The sequence below is a fragment of the Ailuropoda melanoleuca genome, chromosome 10 (assembly GCF_002007445.2).
Source record: "Ailuropoda melanoleuca isolate Jingjing chromosome 10, ASM200744v2, whole genome shotgun sequence".
NCBI classification, from domain to species: Eukaryota; Metazoa; Chordata; class Mammalia; order Carnivora; family Ursidae; genus Ailuropoda; species Ailuropoda melanoleuca.
In genome coordinates, this window is record NC_048227.1 from 57433878 (window position 1) to 57444758 (window position 10881).

The 10881-nt window shown below is 38.2% G+C and overlaps 1 protein-coding gene across 4 annotated transcripts in view; it reads right to left on the reverse strand.

The window, feature by feature from the left end:
* Positions 1–10652, reverse strand: part of PDSS2 (decaprenyl diphosphate synthase subunit 2) — a 276311-nt gene extending 265659 nt beyond the window's left edge. For 2 of the 4 annotated variants that reach the window (XM_034670924.1, XM_034670926.1), the window contains exon 1: positions 10077–10651. In XM_034670924.1, coding sequence (XP_034526815.1) covers positions 10077–10366 — 290 coding nt within the window. In that variant the 5' untranslated portion in view covers positions 10367–10651. Of the gene's footprint in view, positions 1–10076 lie in introns of all 4 variants that reach the window. The other 2 variants (XM_034670923.1, XM_002917335.4) reach the window with 2 other exon arrangements.
* Positions 10653–10881: the final 229 nt, after the last annotated feature.

The window sequence follows — 10881 nt, forward strand, 5'->3', positions numbered from 1 at the left end:
AATCTGATCTGCCTCAAACTCACCAATACTCACCATCCTCTGCTTGAGTTCCCCCTCTATGTGTTGCTATTTGGAAAATAGGTATTTTCCAGTACAAAGCCAGAGTGATAGTTCTCACCTCATCTGTTTTCCCTTTCATAGGAATCACAATCCTGTACTGCCTTGTACTCCAAGGACACAATTGTTTCATATTTTTTGTCCTGTTTCCTATTTGTTTACAGTGGAAGGTAAAGTTTGGCATTGGTTACTCTGTCTTGGCAGAAGCAGACATGTATGTTCAACCTATCCTTTTTGTCTCATCCCATCCCATGTTCAGCCCACATCAAACTACTACTTCCCTACCCCTGGCTAAGCAACTTCTTCTGTTTTAATTTATTTTCCTGCCTGGATCATTTCCTTTTCATTCAACGTGACCCAACTCTTAGGTCATCTCATCTTTCAAAGTCTTCAATTTTCTGTAGAGATTTTTTTTAAACCTCTCTGTCTCTACAGCATATTGTTCACAATACTACAGAATTTATCCCAAGGTACTCTCACTATTTGCACATCTCCCCACTAAAATGAATTTCCAATAATAATGAAAATTGCTAACATTTGGATACTTTCTATGTGCCAGATACTGTTCAAAGCACTTTACCTATATTTACCCATTTAATCTTCATAAAACCCTAAGATATGGGTACTATTATTATCCTCATTTTAGAAATGAGGACACTAAAACACAAAGAGGTTAAGGAAATAGCCCGAGATCACACAGCTTGGTAGTGGTAGAGACGGGATATAAATCTAAACAGTCTGATTCTAGAGCTCACGCTCACTATACCATCTCTGATGAATTCCTGAAGGGAAGCAACTGTGTCTTATTCTTGTTTGTACATTCCATGCCAAGAGCACCTCAAATATTTGTGGAATGAATTAAAATTTTTAATTTTCTCCTAGTCATCCAAAAAAAAAAAAAAAGTCCTTCATAAGTAATGTAGGTTTTCAGTCAGTAATTACATAACTGAATCTAGAAAGGGTCTTTTGTAAACATGGAAGAGACTAAAATTAAATTTCTAATAATAAATTCAAAGATCTCTGAAGAATTTTAACATGTAGAAAAGACTAATAAGGTTTTATAGGTAGCCAAGTAACTGTAGTGAACTCAGTCAGGAATAAAAAGTCTCTGCCAAGGAATCAACACCCCCTTAGAGAGAGATGAAATGTCATAATTTGTCTCCACTAAATGCATATTAAATTAATCCTATCTATCTAAATGTGCAATAGAGATCAAGGCAAAAGTAAAAAGAGTATTTAAACAAAAATGTAATCCTAAAAGCCAATTATGTCAACAGTAATCAATGAAAACAAATAAGGCCATATTGCTCAATGAAATCAACTATGTATAAACAAAAATTTAATTCTATATGAGAAAAGTATGTCATTACCTTAGAAACAATAAAGTGTCCTCCATATGATTATTAAGAGCATTTAAGTTCTTGACAGTAGGTATATATAAAACTAAAAGTACTTCAAACAAAATAATACGGGTATCCCCTGCCTTTCAAAAGTTCATGTTAAAGCCACTTTGCTTTACAAAAGGCATACATTAGTACACTTTCACTAACCAAAAGAAATACAAAGAGGATTTTCACTTTTATGAAAAAGCGCAAAAAGCAAAAATAGCGTTCAATGTTTGTTTTGCAGTGAGCCGTTACGGAAGCAGTGTGCACCCCAAGCAGCGAGAGTGGCACCGCCAAGCTCCTTCCTTGGGAACTACACTCAGCATCTCAGCATCAAACTGCTGTAGCTTTGAACCATGTCTGTGAGCATCTGTGCTTTATCTCAATTTATTTTGTGAATTCGTTAGCAAGATGTGTCCTAAGGTATCAAAAAAAGCTGAAGGGAGATTATTTTTTGGGTCTGGGAACACTCAAAAAAATTTCCATATAAATTAATGGTAATTGCTTCTTTTGCTTGATGCCATTTTGGCTTATGGAAGGTTTCATAGGAATGCTCTACTTTCAGATAATAAGGGAGATCTGTAATGATTTATACAGAAATTTAAATGATTAAAAATAAAAAAATATATATATATATATTGCACAAGTGGATAATCACATTTAATCAGCAAGAAAATAATGAACCATAGGGTACAGGTTGTGAGGAAGTGAGGGTTGATGCACTGTTGCTACTTTCAACCTCCACATTACCAATCTACGTCACATACTGGGGCTTCTATTCCATACTACAGCCCACTGTCCAGCTTGGACAGGTCCACAATCCATCAACCAAAGTCCCTGAAACCAATTCAAAATTTTTCTGATTTTAGCAAAGTGCATTTTACCCAGCACTCCAGCAGGATCTGGGGCAGCACCCTATAATCAAACACATGAATATTTCTGCAGCAAAATGCATGAATATTCACATTAAGTGGAATAAAGAAAGACTATAAATAATCTCACATCAGTTCAGGTCAGATTTATGAGCCTGGAAAAACATTCTGTTTTCTGAGTCTTTAGGATTTTAAAATAATAGGAAAAGGACTATAGATTTGTGTTACCACATTGCATCCAATCTGCTGATTCCCTGCTTGAGAAATGACAATGGCTCCCTTACCTGCCATATTCAATTACAACGCTAATTTCTGTACTAGTCTAGAAATGGCAACACCTTTGGAAATCATTTATTCAAACTCCTTACTTCATTGCTGAGGAAATGAAAGCCCAGAAAACATGGAATAACTTGCCTAGGGTCATACTGTTACCTACTGACAAAGATGAAACTAGAACATGCAGGTGTCCCGTCTCCCAGGCCTACTGCTTGTTTGCTGGTTCATTCACTCATTCATTCTCTCTCTCAATTCAAAGTGATTCTTTTCAGCTTTTTAAAATAATGAAATAATTACAGACTTGCAGAAAGTTACAAAAATAGTATAGAGTCCTATGGATCCTTCATCTGGCCTTCCTCAGTAGTCAGCTATAATACAGTATGAAAACCAAAAATTAACATTGGTACACTAGTGTTAACAAAACTACAGACCTAGGGAGTCTGAGTGGCTCAGTCAGTTAAGTGTATGGCTCTTGGTTTTGGCTCAGGTCATGATCTCATGGATCGTGAGAGCAAGCCCCACGTAGGGCTCTGCACTCAGTATGGAGTCTGCTTGGATTCTCTCCCTCTGCCCCATCCCCCTGCTCTCTCAAAAAAAAAAAAAAAATACATAAATCTTTTAAAAAAGAAAAAACCACAGCCTTATCTATTTTCAGCATTTTCCTTAACCTATATTCATTTGTATGTGTAGGTGTACATAGTTCTAAGCACCTTTATCCCATGTATAGATTCATGTAACCACTATTAAAATCAAGATATTGAAATGTTCCATCACCACAACATACCTCTTTGTATTTACACCCTCCCTGCTCCCCACACTGTCCCTGACTCTAGCAAGCATTAAACTGTTCTCCATCTCTATAGTTTTGTCATATTGAGAATGTTGTATAAATGGAATCATACAGTATTGTAGGGGGTCAAGGGCAGGCTATCCCAAGACTGGCTACTTTGGCATGAACATTATTTTGAGTTAAAAGCAATCTACACCCAGCAGATCAAGGAAAAACTCTTTACCTCCCCCTCAACTGCATGCTCATTCCAGGAAGAGAGCTATTAACAGAGATTCCTTTTTACCTAAGAAACTTACCTGAATAATAGGCAAAATTTGTTTTCCAAACATCTCCTTTCACCTTCCTGCTAATGGTCTTTCTCCCCTTTGTAATACCCAGGCCCCTACCCCTCTCCTCAGCTCCTATAACCATCTCCTTGCTTCATTTCTTTGGAATTTCATGTCTATGTGGATTCCCCATACATACGCTATTACATTTGATTTTCTCCTGTTAATCTGCCTGTCATTTTGATTCTTAGTCCAGCTAGAAGGACCTTAAAGGGCAAAGGAAATTCTTCCTTTCAACAATATATAAACTTCTGAGATTGACTTTTTCTTTGTGGTAAAACACACATAAAATTTACCATCTTAACCATTTTTAAGTGTACAGTTCAGTATATTCACAATGTTGTGCAACCAATCTCCAGAACTTTTTCATCTTAAAAAACTGAAACTCTATATCCTTTAAATGACAACTTCCCATTTCTCCCTCCTTCCAGCCCCTGGCAACCACCATTTTACTTTCTCTGAATGTGACCATTCTAGATACCTCGTATCAATGGAATCATACAGTATCTGTCTTCTTGTGACTGGCTCATTTGACTTAATATAATGTCCTCAAGGTTCACCATGTTGCAACATGTGCCAGAATTTCCTTTTTAAGGCTGAATAATATTCCATTATATGTACACCATATTTTGTTTATCCATTCACCTACTGATGGACATCTGGGTTGCTTCGACCTCTAGGCTATTGCAAATAATGCTGCCATGAACATGGGTGAACAGATATTTCTTTGAGACCCTGCTTTCAATTTTTTTGGCTATATACCCAGAAGTGAAATTGTTGGATCACATGGGAATTCTTTCTTTAATTTTTTCTGAGGAACCACCATACTGTATTCTGTAGTGGCTTTTTACATTCCCACCAGTAGTGTGGATTGACTTATTCTATTTACCATAATTCTTTCCAGATTCATTCAAACTGTTGTATGAATAAATAGGTCAGTTATTTTCATTGTTGAGCAGGGTTTCATTGCATGCGTGCAACACCATTTGTTCAACAATTCACCAATGAATGATATTCGGGTTATTTCCAGTTTTTGGCTATTACATATAAAGTTGCCATAAACATCTGTGTATAGGTTTTGACATAAGTTTTTACTTCTCTGGAATAAATTCTCTGGAGTGCGATTGTTGGGTTGTATGGGAAGTATACGTTTAATTTTATAAGAAACTGCCAAGCTGTTTCTCAGTGTGGCTGTACCATTTTTATATTCCCATCAGCAATGTTAAAAGAAATCTAGTTTCATTCCTCTGCATCTTTACAAGGACGTCAGATTGTCAGTACTTTATATTTTAGCTCGTCTAATAGGTAAGTAGCAGTTATCTCATCATGGTTTTAATTTACATTTTTCTAATGGCTAATGTTACATATGCTTACCTGCCACCTTTTCACATACTTACCTGTCATCTTTACAGGCTCTTTTTGCTCATTTTCTAATTGTATTGTTTACTTTTTTACCACTGAGTTTAGAGAGTTCTTTGCATATTCTGGATACAAGTCCTTCAGATATTTGATTTACAAATATATTCTCCTAATCTCTGGCTAATGTTTTCATTCTATTAAGAGGGTCTTTTACAGAGCAAAGACTCCAAATTTGATGAAGTCGAATTGCTGATTATTTTCTCTTATGAAATGGGGTTTTGGTGTTATGTCTAGTAACTGTCTGCCTAGCCCCAGATCCTGGAGATGTTTTCCTATGTTTTCTTCTAAAAGTTATACAGTTTTACATTTCACATTCAAATTCATTTTACATGGATCTCACAGGTATCCATTTTCCTTTTTTTTTTTTTTAAGGTTTAGGTCAGGGTTCATTTTTTTCGCCAGTGATGTCCAATCATTCCAGCACCTTGTTGGAAAGACTATTCTCCCTCCATTGAATTGCTTTTGCACCTTTGTCAAAAATCAATTGGGCATATTTGTGTTGATCTATTTCTGGGTTCTCTATTCTGTTTCATCGATCTGTCTATTCCTCTACCAATACCACACTGTCTTGATCAATGAAATTATATCTAAGACCTAACATTAGGTACAATGATTCCTCCTACTTTCTTTTTTTTTTTCTTCTAACATTGTTTTAGCTATTCTAGTTCCTTTCTTGCTGCTCATTTTACTTTACTGCACTTGCTTTTCAGGTCCCCCCTATACCCAGTAGAAGTATGACAGCCTAAGGAAGAAAGGAGAAAAAAGAATCACAAAGGAAACAATATGTAATATACTACTACCACCCTAAAATATTACCCATGTAATTTTTTTAAAGATTTAATTTATTTATTTGAAAGAGAGAGAAAGAAAGAGAGAGACAGAAAGCACAGAGGGAGAGTAAGAAGGAGAAGCAAACTCCCCTCTGGGCCCAACACAGGGCTCAATCCCAGGACCTTGAAATCATGACCTAAGCTGAAGGCATCCACTTAACCAGCTGAGACACCCAGGTACCCCTACCCATGTAATTTCTCTCCACCCATCCTAAGGACATCCCAATTTCTTCATGAAAGATTCTCTACTATTCCAGGACACTTCAGTATCTCTGAATGAAATAGCTAATATATTGCCACTACTCATTTACCACAAGTCATTTATTTCCTCTGGTAGACAGTTGTAAACATACTCGAGTCCAACACAATGTCTGTTTATCAGGGAACATGGTCCATGTTTTAGACGTCTTTATATTCCTCCATAAGCTTCAGAGCATTGAGCTAATTGAGGATTTTTTAAATCTAATTGGAGTTCACAATATAAAAATCCTAGGAAATCTACAAGAACAAGGGTAAAAAAATTAGCGAATTGCTACACTGTTCCTAGTAATAAGATCCGAGCACAGAGCTCACACGGGGCTCAGATCATGACCTGAGCTGAAATCAAGAGTCTGGTGCTTAACCAACTATGCCACCCAGGCGCCCCAAGATTTTAAATTTAATCTCACTTCTGAATCTATTAGAGTACACTTCTAGGCTCTTTTTCCTTTTCTTGATGAGACGGTAAAGGAAGAGAAGGTAGTGAATAATAAATTATGGTGATTTCCTTTTTTCCTTTTTTTCTCCTGCTGTTTGCCAAAAATGACACCCTTCACTTAAATTTTAGGGTATTAGACATGATTCATCTTTAACATACCGTGTAGATTTAAACAAAAAGTAAAATGACCCAAGGGGTTAGAATATTGATTTAAGTAAAGAATAGAAACCCAAAATATAAAAGAAACTATAAAGGAATTTACCAAGTCCAGTTTCCTATGTCTAACTAAATCAACTACAAGGGGTCTTTCTGTCCTTGGCTAACATACAGAATCTTCCTCTTAATTATCAATGCTTTGCTGATAAGATTTCAACAAAGCAAGATGTACATCATTAAAAAAAAATAATTGCTTAATCCATGTTTTTAGCTATAATTTACAAAAATCACAGTCTGCCTACCCTTTGGATCAAATGCCTGCTCCACTGCTAAAACAGATAAATACAGGACTTCCTCCCCAAAAGTTTTTTGTTCACTGACTGCCTGTGAGTTCAGACTGTTTAAATAAATAATCTGTGATACACTATCAAAGTATCATAAAACTATACGCACATTAGCTCTTTCCTTTCTCACAAAATAAAACAATTCATATATGTTACCACAACACCTTTGATGCAACTTAATTATTTTGTTCCTCTCCAATTCTTTCATTGTAGTATGGTATTGGGCAGGCAGGGCAGGCTACAACCAGGAAATTGTTAGAGCCATTAGTCTTATTAAGCTTTCATCTAGTGTGTCTCTGGTGGCTTCAGAAGGGATCTTCTCCAACAACCCATCTGATGCTCTGGCAACTAAGTAGATGAACTACAATTCTCACAATATACACATTAATAGGGCCTTTTCCAGCTCTGCCCTTTTCACTTCAACGTTTTACTACAAAGACAATAATACGCATGATGCACTGTACTACTTACTACAAACCCTACCACTACTAACACCACCATTCCCACCACACACAGTGAAACACAGTATTTGATTAGCAAATTTAAGAAACTTCAAGGTTCTAGTGCTACGAGAACATGGAGTAATCTGAACTCAGACATTGCTCGTGAGAGTGTCAGCTGGTACAATCACTCTGGAAAACAATTTGCTATTATTTACTAAAGCTGAATAAAACTGAACACATGCATACACTCCTCCTCCATCTATTCTCTCAAGATAAGTACACCTGGAGACACGTGAAGCACATTCACCGCAGCATTTTTCATAACACAAAATGCACACCACCCAAATGCTGACTGAAAGAAGGCTGTGGCATACTCACACAATAGGATTTCATACACCATGAGTGAAAACATACATCATGAGTAAAAACTCATGACTTATAATTAAACACGACATGGATGAATCTTAGGAACAATTATGGATAAAAGTAAGCATAGCAGACTACAAGCAATAAACTACCATATTTATAAATTTCAAAAGTGAGCAAAATTTAACATGTTATTATTTAGAGAAACACCAATATAACTTTTAAAAAGGAAAAATAAACACAAAATCCAATACACTGGAGTTCAGGGACATGGACTGGGGAGTACAGATAATTTCAAAAGGATTGGTAGTTACAGTTTTTAAATTGGATGGTAAGCTCATTAGTTTTATTACTAAACTTTAAAACATGTAAGTACGTGTGTGTGTGTGTGTGTGTGTGTTTTGAGTGCATATCATCTAAAATCTACAGAGAATTAACATTCCACAGAGAATTACATCTACAGAGAATTAACATACACAGGACAGGTTTAGCCCACTCATGACATTCCTGATATTGGAAACAATGCCAACAAGTAAAATCACTTTATTATTGCTATTTGGTCACCTCTGTAGTAACAAAGAAATGACAGGTGTCTCAAAAAATTATAGCAAGAGGGTGAGCAAGGAAAGTGGGGGTGGCTATAAAAGGGCAATGTAAGGGATCCTTGTAGTGACTTGACTATATCAATTTCAATAATCTACTTGTGATATTGTACTACAGTTGTGCAAGAATTTACCATTGGGAGAAACTGGATAAAGGATACATTGGATCTCTCTGTATTATTTCTTCCAACAGCATGTGAATCTACAATTACCTCAAAGTAAAAGTTTAATTAAAAAAAGGAAAATGGGGGAAAGAAGATAATTTCTGTCCAGGGTTTCTCCACCTTGGTACTATTGACATTGGGAGGCCCATAATTCTTCATTGTAGGGCTGCGCTGGGCATTATAGGGTGTTCCCTGGCCTTTACCTACTAAATGCCAATAGCATGCCCCAGGTATGACATCTCCATATACTACCAAGTGTTCCCCTAGGGAGCAAAACTGCCCCATCTGAGAACTACAGCTCTACCCACAAAAGCAAGAGCTGTGGAAATGTTCCCAGTTGAAGGAGATGAAAGAGACACGACAACTAACTGTAATATGTGATCCTAGGCTAGATCCTGTACTAGAAAGGGAAGAATACTATAAAGGACATTTCTGGGTCAATTAAAAAAACTGGGATATCAATGGTATAAAGTATTATATCAATATTTAATGTGTTTAAATTGATTACTATAAAGAATATTTCTATTCTTAGGAAATACACGATTAAGTATTTAGGCATAAAGGACCTCGATGTAGGCAATCGACTCTCAAATGAGTCATTAAAAATGTGTGTATTTTAGATATACATGTAAATAGTATGTATATATGTTCAGAATAGGGAATCTGATTAAAAGATATGCAGGTGTGTTCTTTGTACTATTTTTATTCTTGCAAATTTTCAACATGCTTTAAATTATTTACAAATAAAAAAGGGTTTTGTTCGTTTGTTTTTACTGGAAGCATAAATTGTGGTCTTAAAATCCTAATGGTAAGTTTCACAATAGTTCAGCATAAGTGATAAAAGTCCCAAGAGGATAGTGACTACTGACTGGATAGATTCCTACTTTAAGCCTGGGATATTCGTTGGAAAGAACCGTCTACCTTCAGCATATCTCCTCCTTTCCATTTTTTCTGGTGGCAACCACTTGAACAGTGCGGAACCGAAAATCAATCTAAAATCCCATTTTAAAAAGACCGTTTCTAGAAAGTGACTCAGACCCACATCCCTACTCGATTTCTCTACAACTCACTGAGGCATCTTTGCCCTTGATAATTGAGAAGCAAAAACACGAAGAGTACAAGTGTTTCTCAAAAGAAAACCACTTATCCGCTTAGCTGAGCAAATGGAGGAAGAAAGTTAAGGTGAGTGGACTAGAGAAGAGACAACATCAAATATTCAGGAGAGCTAAGGAAAGGAAGGGGTAAAAAGAAATAAGCAGGGGGCCAGTCTGAGCAACGCAGGGAGTGTCGGCCAGAAAAAAGGACTCGAGCGGGTGCGAGTGTGTCAAGAGGAGAGGAGTATAGCTCACCTGGCCGTGGTAAGCAGAGGGTGCTGAGTCCCCACCAGTTTCCGCACCTGCATAGCGATGTTGCTGAGTTCGTCGCTCAGCAGACAGCGGAGGCTCATGAAAGACGTGGGATAGCCCACGATCTTCTCCGCCTCTGACACCACTTGGTTCCAGTGGGCCGGGGACCTTGAGGACTGACCACGCCAAGAGCCCACCGAGGAGATGGTATCGAGGGACGGGGACAAGCGACGCGGGGAACCCGACACCCCGAGATAACGGGGCAAGCGCAAGAGCAGCTGCCGAAGGCTCATAGTTTGAGTCTGGGAGTGTCAGGGACTTGGGGGTGTCCGGAGGTGGCGCGGGGAACAAACCAGGGGCAGAGGAGGAACTAGAAGGAAGCGGCAACTCCTGACCCTCAGAGAAGGATGAGTTCCTGGAACCGTGACCAGAAATGCACTTTAACTGCAGCTTTCTGCGCTTCGGGCTACACAAACAACTGCCCGAGCTCAGTACTGCCCCCGGCCATCTGGGTAGAAACCACGGCCGCCTCCTAAATGGGGGACGCCATATTGGCGGGATAGAATACGGTCTGTCGTAAAGACAGAGGCGGGCAGTTAAGGAGTAAAGAATGTTCCCTACTTTACGGGGCAGTCGTGAACGCCCTTGAAGGGGCGGGGCTTTGGAGGTATGCCCCGGAAGGTGAGGGGTAGGGCGAAAGCTTAAGCTCCTCCCACACCCCTCCTCACGCAGGGTTGGGAAGACCTGGGTTTCCCCGGGTTGGGGTGGGGTGTAGGGGCTGCCGAGTGGTGCTCTCGCGCCCGGAGCA